The following is a 22,571-nucleotide window of genomic DNA, read 5'->3' on the forward strand; positions in this document are numbered from 1 at the left end:
ATATAGAATTTTTTTAAAAATCATAATCCTGTCAAGACTTACTCATTACATTTAATCATCTTTTTAGTATCTTTTAAACTAGAACAGTTTTTCCTATCTCCCCTTTTTTTTTCTTTCTTATTTTTTTCTTAACTGGGGATTGAACCCAGGGGCCTTCTACCATTGAGCCACATCTGCAGTCCTTTTTTTTTTTTTTTTTTTTTTTTTTTTAGTTGTAGACAGACACAATACCTTTATTTTGTTTATTTATTTTTATGTGGTGCTAAGGATCGAACCCAGTGATGCACATATGTGAGGCAAGCGCTCTACCGCTGAGCCACAACCCTAGCCCCATATCTGCAGTCCTTTTTATTTTTTATTTTTAGACTGAGACTAAGTTGCTCAACTCACTAAGTTGCTGAAGCTGGTCTCAAACTCGCAATCCTCCCATCAGCCTCCTGAGTTGCAGAGATTATGGGCATGTACCATAGTGTGCAGCTTGGTTAAGATAATTGCTTTAGTGTCTTTTAATCTAGAATAGTTCTTCCTATTTCCATTTTCTTTTTCTTTCCCCCCTTGGGCCTTACTCATGCTTGGCTACCAGAGATATATCCCCAGTCCTTTGTAAATTTTGAGATAGGAAGCTCATTAAATTGCTAAGGCTGGCTTAAACTTGAAATCTTCCCACTTTAGCCTTCCAAGTCACTGGGATTACAGGTGCATGCCACCATGCTTATTTTAAAGAAATAAAGCTTTAGGAATAAGGTTTCTTTTTAATTTCTTTTCTTTATTTATTTCCTTTTTGTGTGATGCTAGGGATTGAACCCAGGAAGTCACATGAGATAAGCAATGAATAAGGTGGTAGTTTTTTTTGTTCGTTTTTATTTTTGTTTTTTAAAGCAGAAGCAGAAGCTTTTGCAATAAGATAGTTCATGATTTGTTCTTTGGAGGATTTTGAGGCTCTTCTGCAATTATATGATGATAATCAAATTTGGGTTTGTTGGGATTATTCTGCAGCAACCAATCAGCTAGCCAAATCTATGGAAGAAAAGAAAAAAAAAATCTTAAGTTAAATACTTAAATATTTCTTTCTAATACATACTATATTAATTAGAAACTTAGTTTTCAATATCACTTTAAGGAAATGACCATTAAAAATAAAAAATGATTTATATTATGCAAAATTGTAAAGTATATGTCAAAATTGGAAAAGAAGAAGTAAAATTGTTCATAGATAGCATAATCCTACTTAAAAAAAACTCAAAGAATTCATGAAAGTGAACAGAAGGTTGCATAGCTCAGTGGTAGAGAAAGCATGCTTACCATATGCATGCCTAGGGTTTGATCTTCAGTACCATTTAAAAAGAAAAGGAAACAAAGCAAAATAATAGACCCCCATATCTCTCTCTCTCTCTCACTCTCTCTCTCTCTCTCTTTTTTTTTTTTTCCTTTTTGGTACCAGGGATTGAACTCCGGGGCACTCAATCACTGAGCTGCCACATCTCCAGCCCTATTTTGTATTTTATTTAGAGACAGGGTCTCACAGAACTGTTTAGCACCTAGTTTTTGCTGAGGCTTTGAACTCCTCCTACTTCAGCCTCCCAAACTGCTGGGATTACAGGTTTACACCATGGCGCCCAGCAAGACCCTATCTCTTAAAAAAAAAAAAAAAAAAAAGAGAGCTGGGTACTGCGGTCTGCTTGAAATCCCAGGATTTGGGAGGCTGAGTCAAGAAGATTACAAATTTGAAGCTGGCCCCAGCAAATTAGTGAGGTTCCAAGCAACTAAGTGAGGCCCTGGTTCAAAATAAAAAAGGGCTGGGGGTGTAGCTCAGTGGTAAATCACCACTGGGTTCAAGCTCCAGTACATACATACATACATACATACATACATAAATGAACAAAACAACAAAGACAGACATAGAAGTTTAGTTGTAAATTTCCCCAAGCGCATTCCCATATCCAAAAGCATAATTAATGCCCACCATTCAGATAGCGTAGTTTAAAAAGTTACAAAGAGGGGGCTGGGGATGTGGCTCAAGCATAACATCCTCGCCTGGCATGTGTGGGGCACTGGGTTCGATCCTCAGCACCACATAAAAATAAAATAAAGACGTTGTGTCCACTGAAAATTTTTTTTAAAAGTTACAAAGATATAATTATATTAATAATTATTTGCTTTAATACAAATGTTCAGAACAAGGGATTTTTTTCCATGATGGCGCTCAAACCCAGGGGCCCGGGTGCTATGCATAAGAGATGATTTTTTTTTCTTTTGGTACCAGGGATTGAACCCAGGAGCGCTTAACCCCTGAGCCACATCCCCATCCCCTTTTTTATTGTTTTATTTTGACATAGGATCTCACTAACTTGCCGAGGCTGGCATTGAACTTGTGATCCTCCTGCATCAGCCCCCTGAGCTGCTGGGATTACAGGTGTGCACCTCTGTACCTGGCATAAGAGGTGATTTTAACTATTTCCAGAAATAAATCCATACATCTGTGGCCAATTTACTTTTTAAAAATATTTTTAGTTGTCTCTTGACCTTTGTTTTATTTATATGTGGTGCTGAGACTCAAAACCAATGTCTCACACTACATCCCCAGCCCCAATTTTGACAAAGGTACCAATTCCACTCATACAGAAAGAATAATTGCTTTAAACAAATGGTACTGTGACAACTAGGTTTCTATATGTAGAAGAATGAAATTGGACCCTTACCTCACAATACATATAAAAGTTAACTCCAAATGGATCGATGACTGACCTAATTATAAGAACTAAAAACTAATAAAATCCTGAAAACAAATGGGCAAAATTTCACAGCCTTGGATTTAGCAATAGAATCTTATATATAATAGTAAAAGCCCAAAACACAAAAGAAAAACTTGGACTTTATCAAATTTGAAAAACTTTCATACTTCAAAGGATATAATTAATTAAGAAAGGGGAAAGACAATTTACAGATTGGGAGAAAATATTTGCAAATCATGCATCTTATAAATATTTAATATCTGGAAATATTTTTTAAAAACCCTATAATTCATCAAAATAACCCAATTAAAAAACAGGCAAAGAACTCAAATTTTTTTTGATGGGTGGGTACTAGGGATTGAACTCAGGGGCACTCAACCACTGAGCCACATCCCCAGCCCTATTTTGTATTTTATTTAGAGACAGGGTCTCACTTAGTTGCTTAGTGCCTAGCTTTTGTTGAGCCTGGCTTTGAACTGCAATCGTACTGTCTCAGCCTCCCTTGCAGATAGGATTATAGGCATGGGCCACTTCGCCCAGTAATGCCAAATTTGAATAGGCATTTCTTCCAATAAGGTTTACAAATGGCCAATTAGTTCATGAAAAGATATTCAACATCATTAATCATTAGGAAAATGCAAATCAAAATCAAATGAAGGTCTGGGTTTGTGGCTTAGTGGTAGAGTGCTTGTCTCTCATACATGAGGCACTGGGGTAGATCCTCAACACCACATAAATAAATAAAATAAAACAAAAGTATTGTGCCCATCTACAACAACAACAACAACAACAACAACAAAGCCTTAAAAAAAAAAAAAAATGAAAACCACGCCTGGTGGTGGACATCTGTAATTCCAGCTACTCTGTAGGCTGAGATGGGACAATTGCAAGTTTGAGGCTAGCTGGGCAATCTAGCCAGATCCTGTCTCAAAAAAAAAAAAAAAAAAAAAAAAAGGACTGAGAATGTAGCTCCAGTACTGCAATCACCAATACTATAAAACAAAATAAAAAAGAACATAAAAAATTGTGTTAAGTAGGGGCTGGGGTTGTAGCTCAGTGGTAGAGCGCTTGCCTCTCACATGCATGAGACACTGGGTTTGATCCTCAGCACCACATTAAAAAATCTTATAAATAAGAAAACCAATGCACTAATTCTTTTTTTTTTTTTTGAGAGAGAGAGAATTTTTTAATTTTTTTTTTTTTTTTTTTAGTTTTCGGTGGACACAACATCTTTATTTTATTTTTATGTGGTGCTGAGGATGGAACCCAGTGCCCCATGCATACCAGGCTAGTTCGCTACCACTTGAGCCACATCCCCACCCTAATACACTAATTCTTAAAAAAAAAAATGTTATAAGTGAACTAAGCCACCACAAAAGAACACATATTGTATGATTCCACTTATATGAAATAAATACAACAATTTGATAGAGACAGGAAAAAAAATAGAAGATACCAGTTGAGAAAAAGAAGAGAATGGAGAGTAATTGCTTGATGGTTATAGAATTTCTGTTTGGAATAATGAGAACATTTTGGAAATAGGTAGTGGTAAAGGTTATACAACATTCTAAATATAATTAATGCCACTGAATTGTTCACTTTAAAAAGTTAAAATGGACGGGCTGGGATTGTGGCTCAGTGGTAGAGCACTCCCCTAGCACTGGTGGGACCCGGCTGATTCTCAGCACCACATTAAAAAATAATAATAATAAATAAAATAAAGGCATTGTGTTGTGTCCATCTACACCTAAAAAAAAAAAGTTAAAATGGGGGCTGGGGTTGTCGCTCAGTGGTAGAGTGCCTGCCTAGCACATGTGAGACACTGGGTTCAGTCCTCAGCACCACATAAATAAAGATATGTCCATCTACAACTAAAACAAATATTTTTTAAAAAAATTTAAATGGCAAATTTTATGCATATATAAATTATATATATATTACACCACAGTAAAAAATTAAAAAGCAGGTATATACAAAAGTAGTGAAAATAGTGTTAAAAGTTATTTTGGGGGGTACTTGTTAAAACTATTGATTCAAGCTGGGTGCTGAGGCATATGCCTATAATCCTAGCAGTTTGGGAGGCTGAGGCAGGAAGGATTGTGAGTTCAAAGCCAGCATCAGAAAATTTAGTGAGGCCTTAAGTAACTTAGTGAGACTCTGTCTCTAAATAAAATATTTTAAAAAAGGGTTGGGGATGTGGCTCAGTGGTTAAGCACCCCTGGGTTCAATAACCAGTACCAAAAAATCCAAAAACAGCAACAACAAAAACTACAGGTCAATGGAGCAGAGTACAGAATTTATTATGTGATTAAATCAAGCTTTACAAATCAATGTACAAGGACAATTGGTCAGGAAAATAATCAATATGCATCTTCATTTTGTGTTATATGCAAAAATAAATCCAATGCAGGATTAAATCAAACATAAAAACTCTAGGACTGGGGATGTATGTAGCTTAGTGGTAAAGCACTTGCCTAGTATGTGTGAGGCCCTGGGTTCCATCCCTGAGAAAACAAAACAAAAATTCTAGAAGAGGGCTTGGAGATGTAGTTCAGTTGGTAGAGTGCTTGCCTAGCATGCACAAGGTGCTGGGTTTGATTCTCAGAATTGTAAAAAGTAAAATAAAGAATTAAAATTGTGGCGCACACCTGTAATCCCAGCGGCTCAGGAGGTGGAGGAGGCAGGAGGATCCCGAGTTCAAAGCCAGCCTCAGCAAAAGTGAGCAACTAACTCAGTGAGACCCTGTCTCTAATAAAATACAAAATAGGGATGGGGATGTGGCTTAGTGGTCAAGTGCCCCTGAGTTCAATCCCTGGTACAAAAAAAAAAGAATTAAAACTGGGGCCTGGGGTTGTGGCTCAGTGGTAGAGAGCTTGCCTAGCACATGTGAGGCACTAGGTTCGATCCTCAGCATCACATAAAAATAGATAAAATTAATGTATTGTATCCATCTACAACTAAAAAAAAATATATTTTTAAAGAATTAAAATTTTATTTTTTCTTTTTTTCCCCCCTCAGTATTGGGACTCTCTACCACTGAGCTATACCCCCAGCCCTTTTTATTTATTTATTTTATTAATTTGTTGTTGTTGTTGTTGTTAACAGGAATTAAACACAGGGGCTCTTAACCACTGAGCCACATTCCCAGACCTTTTTAGTTTTTGTTTTGACACAGGACCTCACTAATTTGTTGAGGCTGCTTTTGAACTTGCAATTCTCCTGCCTCAGGCTATCAAACTGCTGGAATTACAGGCATGCACCTCTACACCCAGCAGTCACAGGCTTCTTATTAAATAAACATATTATTTTCACAATATGCCTATTTTATTTTCTGATGAAAGCAGAAAATTAGTAGAAGGGATTAGATCTTTTCCATCTGGCAAGGTAGTACATATTTGTAATCCAAGATCCTCAAGAAGTTTTTCGGTAAGAGGATGGAAAATTCAAGGCCAGCCTAAGCAATGTATTAAAACCCTGTCTCAAAATAAAAAGGCTGGGATGTAGCTCAGGGGTAAAGCATTTGTGTGGCATGCAGGAGAGCCCTGGGTTCAATTCCCTGTACTGCAAAGAAAAGAAAAGCTGGCATTAAAGTAATCTTCCCTGCTGGAGAAGTGGTACATGCCTGCCATCTCAGTTACTTGGGAGGCTGAAGCAGAAGTGTCTCAAGTTTGAGGCCAGCCTCAGCAATTTATCAAGATTCTGTCTCAAAAGGTGGGTGAGGGGCAGTGCTGGGGTTTTATACCTCAGTGGTAGGGTACTCGTGGATTCTGTCCCTAGGATTGCATTAAATAAAATAACCTTCCCTGTTGATCTTTGAGAGTCTTCAAATGGGTAGGAGTAACTGTAAAGAAGACACTGGATGACAGTTGACCCTGAATAACTATCCTAATTCCTTCTACCAAACTATTCTTACATTTTACTGAGCATTTTGGAGGCATTTGGGAATGTGAATAAATATAAGTTGCTCTAGTTAAAAAAAAAATAGATATTATGATGCCAGGCACCATGGCACATAACTGTAATACCAATGACTGGGGAAACTGGAGGATCACAAGTTCAAGGCCAGCCTCAGCAATTTATTGATACCCTATCTAAAAATTAAAAAAAATAAAAAGGTCTGGGATGTGGTTTAGTGGTAGAGTGTTCCTGGGTTCAAACTCAAGTACTACAAATAGATAAAAAAAATGTTTAATTTTTAAAAAATATTAGATAACATGAGAATTAAAATGCTGAACAAAAATTCAGCAAGTAAATAAGTAATCAATAGTTACGCTAAATATCTGAAATGTATATAAAATAGTTTTTAAAATGCTCATTTTAAAAAAGCTTTCAATACTTTCACTATTTCAAAAAATACAATGTTTTAAAATGACAACTACAGACAACACTTTTTTTAATGTACAAAAGATTTCTTACAAAAGGATCTCTTGGTTTTTGTTTACAAAGCTCTGTGAGTCCTTTAAGCAGAGTTGGTGTGACATATAAATTTAAATAGTCCTTAGCGGCTTGTCCAATTGGAATGGGCTCAACAATCACTGTAAATACAAATATATTCTTGTTAAAACAAACATAAGTGATGAAATATAAGAAAGTTATTTGAAAGGATACCAGAGGGCTGGGATTGTGGCTCAGTGGTAGAGGGCTTGCTTTCTGTGTGAGGCACTGGGTTTGATTCTCAGCACTGCATATCAATAAATGAATAAGATAAAACTTCATCAACAACTAAAAACTATTAAAAAAAAAAAAAAGGATACCTGAAACCTAGCGCGGTGGCAGACACCTATAATCCCAGCTTACTCATGAGGCTTAAAGAGGACTATCACAAGTTTGAGGCCAGACTAAGCAATCTGGGAAGACCCTATCTTTAAATATAAATGGGGGGGGGGGCTGGGATTGTGGCTCAGAGGTGGAGCACTCACCTAGCATGTGTGAGGTATTGGGTTTGATCCTCAGCACCACATTAAAAAAATAAAATAAAGATATTGTGTCCACTTATAACTAGGATCACATATGTGCAACACCACGCCCAGTTTTTATAAAATAAATACTGTTTTATATAAAATATAAAGTATTTTATAGTAGACAATATTATGAAAATGTGAATAAATGTTCAAAACTAGGAGACAAAGTACTTGTTATTTGTTGAATGAATTATCTCCTAATACTTTACACAGTGTTACAGAAACAATAGTAAATAATATATAGTTCTTGCTCTTACAGAGTACTGAGTATTCATATAAAATGTTTCCATCTATACAATTTTATTAATATTTCTACTCTTTTCAAATTTTTAAATATGTCAGATTCAGAAATTTTTAGACTTTTCAGTTTTATTTTCTTGTCACACTACAAGTGACAAGTCTTACAATAAATAGAATTTATAAAGAATATATTTATATTCAGGAAACTGACAGAACATTGTAAGTTCAAGGCCAGCTTCAGCAATTTAGTGAGAAACTGTCTTAAAATAAAAAGGGCTGGGGAAGTAGTTCTATGGTAAAGTACCTCTGATTCAATCCCCAGGATCTGCACCTCCCCATCCTGCCATATATATATATATATATAATAAGTAATAGTAGGTCCATTATTTTTCTTTTTTCTTTTTCCTATCTGCAATGCTGGGGATCAAATCCAGGATATGGTGCATTCTTAAGCAAGTGCTTTCCTCCAGATACACTGAGATATACCCCCCCCCCCAGCCCAATGTGTTACTTTTAATAAAGATGAGAAAGTAAAGCTACTGGTCACCAGATTTTTCTTTTTGTTAAAAATATGATTGAAAACCATCCCAAAATATCAGTGCTGTTCCTTACTATGTCCTCTTCCAAGAAGCTTACAGCGTCCACAGTAGAATGGAAACAAAAAAAAGATCCTAGAATTGTTAATTTCATAACTGCATGAGACTTTGTTAGGCAAACAGTTAACTGTTAGAGAAGATGGTAAATCAATTGTAATTTCTAAGAGAGTTCCTTTTCTTCCTTCCTTCCCCTACTTCTCGTATAAAAAGTTTTATTGAAGCACTAAAGATTAGGAGAAGAGCAACCCTAAATATGTCTAATCTAAGAGAAAGAAAGAAAAAAAAAAAACTTTCAAAAGATTCCCTAAAGGGCACAGTTTAGTTCTGTGGAAATGTTTAGTTTTCGATTTGTGGCTTCAAGTTATTGAGTAACTCCAACTTGAAAATATGACAAAATATATCGGAGAAAACTCCTGTTATCTTCCTTCCCAGCCATATCTTCAAAAGAAAAGAAAAATCAAATAAGGCGATAGAGTTGACAGATCAGTCACATGTAACTCACCTTTAGGAAACATGAAACGAATTTCTCTTTCTGCTGCAGTAAAGTCATTACTCCCATGAAGTGCATTCCTCAGGTCATCTGTGCCATAAATTGCCCTTAGACTAAAAGTAAATTAGAGTTGATGCCCATCCAATCCACACCTTTTCCTTATTTCATATGAATGCATTCTACTTAGAAATCTTACAGAAGCATTGCCACTTCTCACTTATGTGGGCTTTCATATATTTTGAACTTTAGCTTATATCTATCTAGATAAGGGCCAAATACATTTAAATCTGCAGGAAGGATACACTGGGAAAATAGGAGTTCTCTAGGTAAGAAAGCGGTGTTATTTTGTGAGAACTGAAAAAGCAATGCATACACAGAAGTGCCAGAACTCAGGGTAAGGATATGGCTTAGTGGTAGATGGTTGCCTGGCATGTGTGAGGCCCTAGGTTCAATCCCCAACAATGGGTGTGGGTTGATGGTGTTCAAGAACTCAGTGTCCTCTTGTTTTCAGACATTAGTGATAATGCTGAAAATTTGGGTTTCTTCTGAATTACCAATATTCTTTTAAAATACCATACCAATTTTCCCATGAAAAATCCTACTTCAGTGGCAGTTTAATTCAAGGATAAGAAAAGAATAAGGCTAATTAATCAAATTATAATTTTCTGAGGCCTTTTGTAGTATTTGGTATTAAGATAGACACTGAAATAGTTAAAATAGAAAATCAAAACCCCACAGACTCCTCAAAGAAAAGCTAATTGAGGAAAACTTCTAAATAAAAGAAAAATCCCATTACAATAAAATCAGACTTTCTTTTTAAAAAATTTTTACAGATGGATTCAATTCTCCCATCCCAGGAAGATTACCTGTCTGGGTGTGTCTCCTTAGCTACTAAAGAATTACTTGGTCCCAAAAGTTCTTTCCAGTAAGCGACGGCTTTATGTCTAGCTAATATCATGGCAACAAGTGGTCCAGAACTCATGTAGGCTGTTAAATTTGGGAAAAACATTTTCCCATACTGTTCCACATAAAAGTTACTACAGTGCTCAGGGCTAAGATGTAGTTTTCTTCTCTATAAGAAAAACAAAGTTAACAAAAGCATTTAAAGTGACAGTTCAATAGTACCTTATTAAGTCATTAAAATAACTTGAAATTAGTACCAATCTAATTACAAACTTGGCTTATCTTTATATTATGAAGAAAGAACATGATAATTAAATGTATACTGAAATAAGATAATAAGAGGTATTATGTAACCTACTGAAGAAAAATGATTCCAGTTTGGCAACCTTCCTTACTAATGACAAATTCATCGTATTTCCTTTTTTTTTTTTTTTTTTTTTAGTGATACTGGGGATTTAACCCAGGGGCCTTCTACACCCCCAGCCATTTTTACTTTATTTTCATTTTATTTTGAAACAGACTGGACTTGAATTTGTAGTAATCTTTCCTCAACCTCCAACTTGCTAAAATTACAGGCATACACAATTGCACACTGCTCCTTCCCACTATTTTTGGTTCTTGGGATTAACTCAGGAATATTCTACCATGAAGCTACATTCCCAGCCCTTTTTATTTATTTATACTGAGAATTTATTTATTTGGAATTAATTAATTAAAATTGGAGGTTGAACACAGGGGCACTTTACCACTGAGCTACAAACACAGCCTTTTTTAATTTTTATTTTTAGACAGGGTCTCAAATTAAGTTGCTAAGGTTAGCCTCAAACTTGTGATCCTCCTCCCTCAGCCTTCTGAGTAACTGAGATAATACATGTAAGCCCCCATCACATCTCCTTCCTAAAGTAATATTCCAATTATCAGGATGTTGTCAATGTGTACTTCATACATATTAAAGAAACAAAATTGGACTTCTGAATATTTCAAATTCATCTTTCACTATATATGTGTGATTTTTTCCATTCTTTGTTAAATTTTTCTACATTACTTGGGAAACTGGTTTCGTTATGGTCATTAGAAATATCATGCAGAAAAATGATGCAGAAAGGAACATTTTCACTTGAATGTTATGTATTCTTTATTCTGGTTCTGACATATCTGTTGATTTCACTGTAATCCTAAGAAAAATTAGTTGTGTTTCATTTCTCCATTTGACATAATATGAAACATTTTGGACAAATAAATGTTCCCCCCCCTCCACAAATGTGAAGCTTTATAAGAAGGAACAATTAGGACTGGGGATATAGCACAGTTGGTAGAGCGCTAGCCTGGCATGTACCAGGCCCTGGGTTCAATCCCCAGCACCACAAAAAAAAAAAAAAAGAAGGGGCAATTAAATTTCAAAAATCATGATAGCTGGGTCAATCGTTTTCCCCAATTTGAATATCACTTATTCCATAAAAGCAGTTATTTTGAGTGCTGGAAAAAAAAAAAAAACTTGTGGAAACTCATGCCTGTAATCCCAGCAACTGGGGAGGCTGAGGCAGGAGGATCACAAGTTCAAAGCCAACTTCAGCAACTTAGTGAGGCTCTGAGCAACTTAGAGAGAATCTGTCTCAAAATTAAAAAAAAAAAAAAATTAAAAAGGGCTGGGGATGTTGCTCTGTGGTTAAGTGCTCCTGGATTCAAATCACCAGTTGAACCTGGTATTACACACCTGTAATTCCAGCTATTCAGAAGGTTGAGGCAGGGTTTGGCAAATTTGAAATCAGCCTAGTGAATTTCCTGGGACCTTGTCTCTCTCTCTCTCTCTCTCTCTCTCTCCTTTTTTTCTTTTCATATTAGAGATTGAACCCAGGGGTGCGTTTTACCACTGAGTTACATCCCCTTTTTATTTATTATCTTGAGACAGGGTCTCACTAAGTAGTTTAGGGCCTCGATAATTCACTGAGGCTGGCCTTGAGCTTGCAATGCTCCCAAATCAGCCTCCCAAATCTCTAGGATTACAGATGTGCACCACTGTGCCTGGCTGAGACTCTGTCTTAAAATTAAAAATGGGTTGGGAATGTGGCTCAGTGGTAGTGTCCCTAGGTTAATCTCTAGAACAGAAGGATAAAAATAGACACCAATATCTGGGGATAGTGGTCCACACATGTAGTCCCAACTACTTGGGAGCCTGAGACAGAAGGAATTAGTTGGGCCCATGAGTTAAAAGGCCAGCTGGGCAACATTCTCTAAAGAAAAAAAAAGACATCAAAGAATTTCTGACTAGAGTATGGAGTAAAGATAGTAAGACATGGAGAGAAGTCACTAGGCAAAGGATAAAAATCTCCATCATTTTTTTTAAAATTTAAATTTACTTTGTGTGTATGTGTGTGTGTGTAGTGCTGGGGACTGAAACTTGGACTCGCACATGATAAGCAAGCACTCTACCACTAAGCTACATTTTTAATTTCTATTTTTATTTTTGTAGTGCTGGGGATTGAATCCAGGCTTCACATAGGCTAGGCAAGGGCTCTGCTACATCTCTAGTCCTGCTCCACTATTTTTGTTATTTTGTTTTTGAATTTTGAGATAGGCTATCACTAAGTGGTCCAGGATGGCCTAGAACTTGCAATCTTCCTGCCTCAGCTTCCCAAATTGCTGGGATTATAGGTATGTGCCATCAAGCCCTGGCCTAACTTTATTTTTTTGTGGTGCCAGGTATCTGAACCTAGGGCCTAACACATGATAGGCAAGCACTCTGTCACTGAGCTACACCCCAAGACTAACTTTATTTTTTAACTTACAAAGAATAAACATTATACTTATTGATGGGGTACCATGTGAGATACACACACACACACACACACACACACACAAAATGTGTAATTGGGAGGGATAGGAGGGATACTGGGGACTGAACCCTGGGGCTCCTTTACCACTGAGCTATATCCCAGTCCTGTATTTTTTTTTTTTTTAAGTTTGAGACAGGATCTCCCTAAGTTGCTGAGGCTGACTTTGAACTTGCAATCCTCCTACTTCAGTCTCCCAAATTGCTGGAATTACAGGTGTGCTACAGGTGTGAACCCTATGCCCACCATTGGTTTTTTTTTTTTTTTTTTTTTTTTTTTTTTTTTTTTTTTAGGTACTGGGGATCAAACCCAGTGGGGCTGTACCACTGAGTTACATCCTAGTCCTTTTTGTTTTGAAACAGGGTCTCACTAAATTGTCCAGGCTGGCCTCAAAACTCTAGACTCTCCTGTTTTAGCCTTCTGAGTAACTGGAATTACAGGCTTGTACTACCACACTTGGCACATTGTATAATGTTTAGATCAGGTTAAACATATCCATCTCTCCAAACATTATCATTTCTTTATGGAGAAAACATTAAAACTCCTTTCTTCTAGCTTTTGGAAATATATAGTCCATTATCATACTGTGCAATAGCATGCCAGAACATCTTATCCAATCTAATTAAAGTTCAGTACCTATAGATCAACTTCTCTTCATTACTCCAACCCTCCCCCATTCTCTTGTGTGTGGTAAAAAGTTTTATTTTAAATATTAAAAGAGTCCAATCTGATGAATTTCTAAACCTAAACTACTGTAAAAATTCTTGGCCTACCTGGGTATGGCGGTATGCCTGTAATCCCAGCAACTCAGGAGGCTGGAGCCCGGAGGATTGGAAGTTAGAGGCCAGCCTCGGCAAATTAGCAAGACCCTATTTCAAAATCAAGGGGGAAAAAAAGCAGGGAGGTGATGTGGATGTAGCTCAGTGATAAAGCATCCCTGGGTTCAATCCCCAGTACCAACAACAAAAAAAAAAAGCTAGGGGATGTGGCTCAATGGTTAAGCACCCCAGATCCAAGTCTTGGTTCCTAAATAAATAAATAAATGGCCAGGTATGGTGGCCGGCACCTGTAACTCCAGTGGCTCAGAAGGCTGAGGCAGGACAATCACAAGTTCAAAGCCAGCCTCCCCAATTTAGTGAGGCCCTGTCTCAAAATAAAATGGGAGCCAGGCACAGTGGTGCATGCCTGAAATCCCAGTGACTAGGAAGGCTGAGACAGGATGTTTGTGAATTCAAAGCCAGCCTTAGCAATTTAGTGAGGCCCTAAGCAACTCAATGAGACCCTGTCTTTAAATAAAATATAAAAAGGGGCTAGGGATGTGGTTCAGTGGTCAAGCACCCCTGGATTCAATTCCTGGTACTTAAATAAATAAATAAGGCTGGCATTTTGGCTCAATAGTTGAGCACCTCTGTGTTCAATAATCATCATCATCATCATCATAAATGTAAATTAAATTCAGCTGGTAATGGTGGCATACCTGCAATCTTAGAGGCTCAAGAGTCTGAGTTCAAGCCTAGCCTGCTCAATTTAGCAAGACTCTCAGCAACTTAGAGAGATACTGTCTCAAAACAGAAAATAAAGAATTGGATGTAGCTCAATGACAAAGTGCTCCGGGTTCAATCCCTAGTACCAATAGATAAAAAATAAAGGGCTGAGTGTGGTGGGGCACCCTGTAATCCCAGCAGCTCAGGAGGCTGAGGTAGGAGGATTGAAAATTTAAGTCAGCAATTTAGCAAGACCCAGTCTCAAAATAAAACCTAAAAAGGGCTGAGGATGTGATTCAGTGGTTAAGGGACCCTGGGTTCAATCTCTGGTAACACACACACACACACACACACACACACACACACAGTTACACTCATTCATGCCCAACAAAGACCACTAATTTGCATAAGAACCATACATAGTATCTGTCTCAATTTTAAATAATAGTATCAAGGATTAGCTAAATCAAGTGCTTTTGAAACTTCTCACTTCCTTATTAACAACTGTAAATAAGACATTCTTTGATCTATATATTTTGACTAATTTTAGCCTTCAAAGAAGGTTTTGAGAGTTTGTCAAACCTGTAATACCAGAGACTTGGGAGGCTGAGGCAGGATGATAGTGAGTTCAAAGCCAACTCAACAATTTAGCAAGCCCCTGAGCAACACAGCAAAATCCTTTCTCAAAATAAAACATAAGGGGTTGGGTTTGTAGCTCAGTGGTAAAGCGTTTGCCTAGCACATATGAGGCACTGGGTTTGATCCCAGCACCACATAAAAATAAATGAATAAAATAAAGTTATATGTCCATCTACAACTAAAAATATTAATAAAAAAATAAATAAAACATATAAAGGGCTGGGGATATTGCTCAGTGGTTAAGTGCCCCTGGGTTTAATTCCTGCTACCAAATAATAATAATAATAATAATAATAATAATAATAATAATAAAAACAATAAAATAAAAAATAAAGAAAGAAAAAAAGACCTTCTTTATTGTGAATGATACAGAATGATACATCATCAATTTTCCTTTTTCTTCATTTAATCCTTGTTTAAAGTTAGGTGTGATAGTGCATGCCTGTAATCCCAGAAATTTGGGAGCAGAGGGTGAGGCAGGAAGATTGCAAGTTTGAGTCTAGCCTTGGCAACTTAGTGAAACCCTATCTTAAAATAAAAAATAAAGGGCTGGGGATATGGCTCAGTTGGTAGAGTGCTTGCCTCATATGCATAAGCCCCTGGGTTCAATCCTTAGCATCACAAAAAAATAAATAATATAAAAAATAAAAAGGTCTAGGGATATAGCTCAGTGGTAGATGCCTCTGTGTTCCATACCCAGTACCAAAGAAAAGAACAGAAAAATAAGTCTTTGTTTAGGATTCTCATTCACAAAATCATTTTGAGAACACTGTATGTATGACCCAGTATCAAGTAATTTAGATTCAGATGCACTGACATTCTGAAATTGCCATTTCCTTATGTTGAAGATGCTGGTTTCTTTGAAAAGGTCTGATTGTTCCTTACTACTTAAAGAAGTTTTACCACATTGTATTAGGAATTCAGTGAAGATCTTGTTTTCCTTACTCTTTCTCATTCTCAAAGTGTTATGCTCATATTTTTTTTTTTTTTTTTTTGGTACTGGGGAATGAACCATTACCAGGGGTGCTTAACCACTGATCCACATCCCTAGACATTTCTTTTTTTCTTTTCTTTTTTTAATATTTATTTTTTAGTTGTAAGTAGACACAATACCTTTATTTTATTTATATGTGGTGCTGAGGATCAAACCCAGGGCCTCACACATACTAGGAAAGTGCCTTACCATTGAGCCACAACTCCAGCCCCACTCCTTTTTCTTTTTTTGAGACAGGCTCTTGCTAAGCTGCTGAGGCTGGCTTTGAACTCAAATCCTTCTGCCTCAGCCTTCCCATCCACTGAGATTACAGGTGTGTGCCACTGTGCCTGGCTCATCGGTTCTTTTTGTGAACCATTTATAAGGTAAGATGGTGGATTTACACAGGCCTATGGAGTGCTGGGTAAAATCATGGCTAAGCCTGATATACTTTGCATTTTGAAAACAAAATCTTGGTTTATTTCCCAGGGCTAATGTGGAATTGGGTCCTGCCCCAAAACTTTTTAAAAAATATTTTATTTATTTATTTATTTAGTACTGGGGATTGAACCCAGAGTTGCTTAACCACTAAGCCACATTCCCTAGCCCTATTTTGTATTTTATTTAGAGACAGAGTCTCGATGAGTTGCTTAGGGCCTCACTAAATTGCTGAGGCTGGCTTTGAACTCAAGATCCGCAGGATTACAGGAGTGGGCCACTGCACCAGGCCCTCCCCTAAACCTTTTAAAGGGAGCTCTACTTGACTCTATAGCAGATTCCCAAAGAGGTCTGTCAGTTGTCCCCTTCCTCCCCAGCACTCTACCATTCCCAATGTACCACATGCCTCTTAAGCAGGGAAAGCTACCTTCTGCAGTTTGCTAGCTAATGTAGCATCTTTTTTTTTTGGCAGTTATAAAGAAGTAAATTACTTAGATCCAAGTTATTTATTACTTTTGTTCAAGGCAAAATGAGTTAACATTATTCAACTGAAAAAGTAAATATAAATGACATGCTTCTTAAAACATAAATATTTCAGTGACTCAATTTTAAACTCACATTTCTAGTTATTTTCTGGATAAATAAACTCAAACTCATGGTGGTACATGGAGCTGAAATGTGACAATACAACCCTTTGACCTGGGTAATCCTGTATAAAACAAAATCATGTGCAGTTGCTACCACAAAAAAGGTATCAGACTGATACAGGGATGTAATTTTTAAACTTAGATTCCTAAGTGAATACAACATTTTTGTTTCTGAAGTAGTTTCTTATGCATTTGAATAAGCTTTGAATGTAAGAGCTAAGTGAATACTAAGTGTAAGGAAGCTCTAAGGAAATTTCCCCCTTGGTTTCCTGCTAGAAAATATTGTGTCCATAAGTAGAAGTCAATAAGCAATACAGCATCATTTAAAAAAAATAAGGTACATCTTTAAAGTTGATACTGACCAGTATGCCATTGTTTGCTTTAAAATTAAATCAGGTGAAATTTTTTGAAATTAGGTTGACAAAAAAAGAGAAGCGGTAATATCAATTACAACCAGTACAGAACTCTTAATTCGAAACAAAGGAAAGACTGCCACCTACTGAGAAGAAGATATATAATTTTTCAGAAATCTTTCCCAAATAGAACAGGAAAGCCTCAAATTCAATGGACTCCTAACTCCAAGAAAGCCTATTTTTAAAAGCATACAGTACAAAAGGACAAATATTGTATGATTTCACTTACATGAAATAGCTAGAATAGTCAAATTCCTAGAGATAGAAACTAGAATAGCAGTTACCAGGGGATGGGGGAGAGGGAACAAGGAGTTATTTTTTAATGAGTAGTTTTAGTTCCAGAGATGGGTGATGGTGATATTTACACAATGTGAATGTATTTAATGGCACTTAAATGAACCCTTGCCAGGTGTGCTGGCTCATGACTGTGGCCCTAGTGATTCAGAAAGATTGAAATTTTGAGATCAGCCTGAGCAATTCAGCAAAACTTTACACAATTTAGCAAGACACCGCCTCAAAATAAAAAAGACTAGGATTTATTGGTAAAGTGCCCCTGGGTTCACTCCCCAGGACCAAAAAAAAAAAAAGTTGTACCTTTAAAAATGAGCTGGACACGGCGGCTCATGTCTGTAATCCCAGTAAATCAGGAGGTTGAGGCAGGAGGATCACAAATTTGAGTCAATGTAGTGAAATCCTGTACCAAAAGAAAAAAACCTAAAAAGAGGCTGAGGATGTGGCTCAGTGGTAGAGCACCTCTGGGTTCAATCCCCAGTGTAAGAAAGAAAAATGTTAAAATGGTACATTTTATTATGTATATTTTACCACAATTAAAGAAGAAAAACAAAGCAGCAGCAGTAACAGCAACATACAATACACCATGGCTTATTGGGTAAGATGGCATGCCTATAATCCTAGCCCAGGGGAAGCTGAGGCAGAAGGATCAAGTTCAAGGCCAGCCTCAGCAACTTATTAAGAACCTCAAAATAGGAAGAAGAAAAGGCGAGAACGACCCGGACTGACCAAAGCTGCGTGCTGCCGCTGCAACCCCAAGTCCAGTGCCTGCGTCCTGCCGCCCCGTCCCACTGTGCCCAAGAGAAAGGCTGAAAGGGATGCTAAAGGAGATAAAGCCAAGGTGAAAGACGAACCACAGAGAAGATCTGCAAGGTTGTCTGCCAAACCTGCTCCTCCAAAGTCAGAGACCAAGCCTAAAAAGGCCCCTGAAAAGAAGGGAGAGAAGGTACCAAAGGGAAAAAGGGAAAAGCTGACACTGGCAAGGATGGGAACTGCAGAAAATGGAGATGCCAAAACAGACCAGGCACAGAAAGCTGAAGGTGCTGGAGATGCCAAGTGAAGTGTGTGCGTTTTTGATAACTGTGTACTTCTGGTGACTGTACAATTTGAAATACTATTTTTTATCAAGTTTTATAAAAATGCAGAATTCTGTTTTACTTTTTTTTTTTTTTTAAGCTATGCTGTTAGCACACAGAACACTTCATTGTTGTTTTGGGGGGGAAGGAGCATATGTCACTAGTAGAATGTCTCCAAAGCTGGATTGCTGTGGGGGAAAACACCTTTCCCTTCTAGTTTTGAGAGACTTCCTCTTTGTTCCCAAGAGGAAGGGATTCCCTGATGTTGGCACACATAGCCACCTTGGCACACATAGCCACTTTGGCACAAATGACTTGTGGTATGGAAAAACTCAGACTCATCTGTATGTCCTCCTGTCCCTCTCTGTCATTGGCATAGACTTAACTCCCCTAAACTCAGACCTGTTGGGACCTGATTCCAGTGTGATTACCAGTGTGTGGGGCAATCTGGACTTTCCAGTGACGTCACTGAGAATAGTGTCCCTCAGAAAAGCAGCGGTTCCTTTTCTAGATTTCGGATCTTCAGATTAATAATTTTTGCCATTTTCCTTTCATTTCCTGAAAGTCAGGGTCGGCTTGTGAAAAGTTGTTAAACAACATGCTAAATGTGAAATGTCAACCCTCACTCTAAACTTTCCCTATTCAGAGCATCAAATGAAGACTTGATTGGGTTTTACAGTGGCTTTCTGATTTTGGTAGTCCATCCAAAAGGGAGTTTGAAAGTTTTTGTATACTGTTAACGATTGTCTACCCATGTCCTGCCTGAAATACTATGATTGTTTATGAAAAGTATCTTTAATAAAGCTGGATACAGTTAAAAAAAAAAACCTCAAAATAAAAATAAAGGGCTGGAAATGTAGCTCAATAGTTGAGTGCCTTGGATTCAATCCCCAGTACTGAAAAGGAAAAGTAAAAAATATACAATGGCTGCTTTTGTCTGAAACTTACTGCTAACTAAACCAAGTGACATACAAACACACAAACTGATTTTTAGGAGCTTTTTTCTGTATGTGTGTGTATGTGTGTGTGTGTGTGTGTGTGTGTGTGTGTGTGTTTGTGTGTGTGTATGTGTGTCGACTATTGGGAACTGAATCCAAGAGCTCTCTAACACTGAGCCCTTTCTATTTTTATTTGACACAGTTTTGCTAAACAGCCCAGACTGGCCTTGAACTGGTGATCTTCTGCTTCAGTCTCTCAATTCACTGGGATTACAGGCATATGCCACTGTGCCAACTGAATCTTTTAATTATATTAAATATGTCCCTATACTTTCTTGTAGCATCCCTATGCTCAGCCCTCACCTATCCATGAAAGCTCAACTGAAATCACATGTCTGAACAGACAACTGAAGTTTTTTTTATTCTTAAAATACTAACTAAATAAGCACTATGGTACCATATACATACATGCAAGAGAATAAAATACTAGGGGCTGGGTTTGTGGCTCAGTGGTGGAGTGCTTGCCTAGCATGTGTGAGGCACTGGGTTCGATCCTCAGCACCACATAAAAATAAATAAATAAATAAATAAAGGTATTGTGTCCATCTACAACTAAAAAAATATTTTTTAAAAAAGAATAAAATACTAGAAATTCAAATAAGATAGTAAAAAGAGGACAAGTTAAAATTATTCAATTCTGGGCTGGGGATACAGCTCAGTTGGTAGAGTGCTTACCTCACATGCAAAAGGCCCTGGGTTCAATCCCCAGCACCATACATACAAGCGCGTACACACACACACACACACACACACACACACACACACACACTATTCAATTCTGCTGGGCAAGCAACTCAGTGAGACCCTGTCTTAAATAAAATATTAAAAAAGGCTGGAGATGTGGCTAAGTGGTTGAGTGCCCTTGAGTTCAATCCCTGGTACTCCCCCTCCCCCCCAAATTCAATTATATTTGATAATTTTTACATTTTTAAAAAATGTTTATTTTTTAGTTTTAGGTGACCATAATATCTTCATTTTATATTTATGTGGTGCTGAGGATCAGCATGCTAGAGGAGCACTCTACCACTGAGCCACAATCCCAGCCCCTACATTTTATATTCATTTTCAAACCTCTAGAATACTATAAAACAAATGTAAGGTGTAAAATACTAAATGCTTATAATAATTGAAAAAATAGCAACAATTTAAAAATCCATCCATAGAGAATCAAGTAAATTAACTGTATGGGCAAATATTACATCTAAATTAGAAAGGATAAGATAGATTTGGATGTAATCTGAATGCTATCTAAGGGATTTTGTAAAGGGGCACAAGGGATGGAATAGCTCTATTTTAAGTGGGAAAAATGTCTGTGGGGCTGGGGTTGTAGTTCAGTGGTACAGCACTTGTCTAGCACATGTGAGGCACTGGGTTTGATCCTTAGCACCATGTTTAAAAAATAAATAAAATAAGGGTATTGTGTTCATCTACAACTAAAAATAATTCTTAAAAAAAGTTTTTAAACACATAGATAACTCCTGGAAGACCAGAAAGTGTTAAGTGGTTGTCTCTCTCTAGAGATTGGGATGTGGGGTGGGAGATGGGAAGGTGAAGGAAAAAGCGATTTACTTCTCATTTTATTTCCACTTGAACTGTGACAAAAACTTAACTGTCACATACCATTTTTATATTTAGAAAAATAAAGCTAAATTTAATGCTTAACACTAAGGCTCTAAATGGGTAGGCACATTTACATAAACATTTAAAGGGAGGGGGTGTCAAAGATTTTTTTAAAAAGCATGATCATGCCCAGAAGTTACCTGAACAATTGTGAATCCAGATCTTAGAATAATATCTTGTATCTCTTCCTCTTTGTCAACAATATCTGGTTTGATAATAGCCAGAGTTTTTTCTACATATATCTGAGGTGGGGGCATTGATATCTCCATTCTGGCTTTTCTGGATACAATTTAGAAGTTTCTTGACAGATATCAACTGCAATGACATACATTCCCCCACCCCAAATACAACATAACTTTAATTAAGAATAGTAGTATTAGGTGATAGATTTTATTAATTTATAAAGGGAGAACTGCCTTGTTTTCCTACAAACAGTCTGGACAATACGAATTTCTACTGTGCCCAAGTCAAGCCTTGGGTTTTCCTACATGCTTTCATCAAAGAAGGGAGGACCAAGAGCTCTCAGATCAGAGGCCAAGGGACGACCTAAAGGCCTGATACATGACCAGACACCTGGAGGCCGCTGTAGCTGGGGAGGAGGACTGGTCGGCCACGCAGCTCACCACTCACTGAGGGGAATGGTTCCAGCCAACTGCCTTAAAAGACCCCGCCCTACCAAGACCACTCTACATACAGGGTTAAGCGTGAGTGAAAAGTTGGATCCCCAAGTCCTCTGGTACTGTCCAGGATAGACTTTCTGAGCACTCGCCTTGGTGAACACCCCTCTGCCGCCACACAAACTTGTTGCTAGGAGACCTGAAGTTCCGGCTTGCCAACGGTGGCTGCTGAGGGCCAATCCAAGCAGGCACTTCACAAGCCTCTGATCGGTTCTTTTTCTTTGAGGGTTGGGGAGTGGTTGGGGCTAGGGATTAAACCCAAGGCCCCCTGCATGCTAAGCACAGGCCCTACCACTGAGCTACACATATGCTCCAGCCCCCTGAAGGATTCTGAACCAAGGGAGTCAGTAACAGTGTTGTTGTTTTATAGTTTTTCCCTTAAAGCACTAGACAGTTTCTTCATAATTTCTCACCCACCCCGACCCATTTGAAGGATCCTTTGATATCCCCTCTTTATACATCAGACAAATCATAAATGCTCCCCTCAGCCAGTCCCATTCCCTTCTGGACGGCCGATGTAAAAAGACCAGATATCTTACTTGTTTCACTACATGAAGTACCT

The 22,571-nt window shown here is 37.6% G+C and overlaps 1 protein-coding gene and 1 pseudogene across 1 annotated transcript; one reads left to right on the plus strand and one right to left on the minus strand.

Moving 5' to 3' along the window:
• Positions 1-909: 909 nt before the first annotated feature.
• Nme5 (NME/NM23 family member 5) lies at positions 910-22,120 on the minus strand. Its single transcript, XM_077795772.1, has 6 exons — positions 22,027-22,120; positions 21,473-21,647; positions 9,886-10,091; positions 9,032-9,132; positions 7,149-7,267; positions 910-1,017 (listed from the first exon to the last, which is right to left on the minus strand). The coding sequence occupies exons 2-6, from the start codon at positions 21,599-21,601 to the stop codon at positions 910-912; spliced, it is 663 nt and encodes a 220-aa protein (XP_077651898.1). The 5' UTR covers positions 21,602-21,647; positions 22,027-22,120.
• Positions 18,225-18,727, plus strand: LOC113191463 (non-histone chromosomal protein HMG-17 pseudogene; annotated as a pseudogene).
• Positions 22,121-22,571: the final 451 nt, after the last annotated feature.

The sequence above is a fragment of the Urocitellus parryii genome, chromosome 1 (assembly GCF_045843805.1).
Source record: "Urocitellus parryii isolate mUroPar1 chromosome 1, mUroPar1.hap1, whole genome shotgun sequence".
In the NCBI taxonomy this organism is placed as follows: Eukaryota; Metazoa; Chordata; class Mammalia; order Rodentia; family Sciuridae; genus Urocitellus; species Urocitellus parryii.

Bases quoted from the DNA above. Each gene is read 5' to 3' on its own strand.
- Nme5 (XM_077795772.1), bottom strand. From the start codon at position 21,601: ATGGAGATATCAATGCCCCCACCTCAGATATATGTAGAAAAAACTCTG. The intron at 10,092-21,472 runs GTAACTTCTGGG...TTTTTCTTATAG, and splicing joins CTGGATTCACAATTGTTCAG to AGAAGAAAACTACATCTTAG. The intron at 1,018-7,148 runs GTAAGAAATCTT...TTTCTTCCATAG, and splicing joins AAAAACCAAGAGATCCTTTT to ATTTGGCTAGCTGATTGGTT.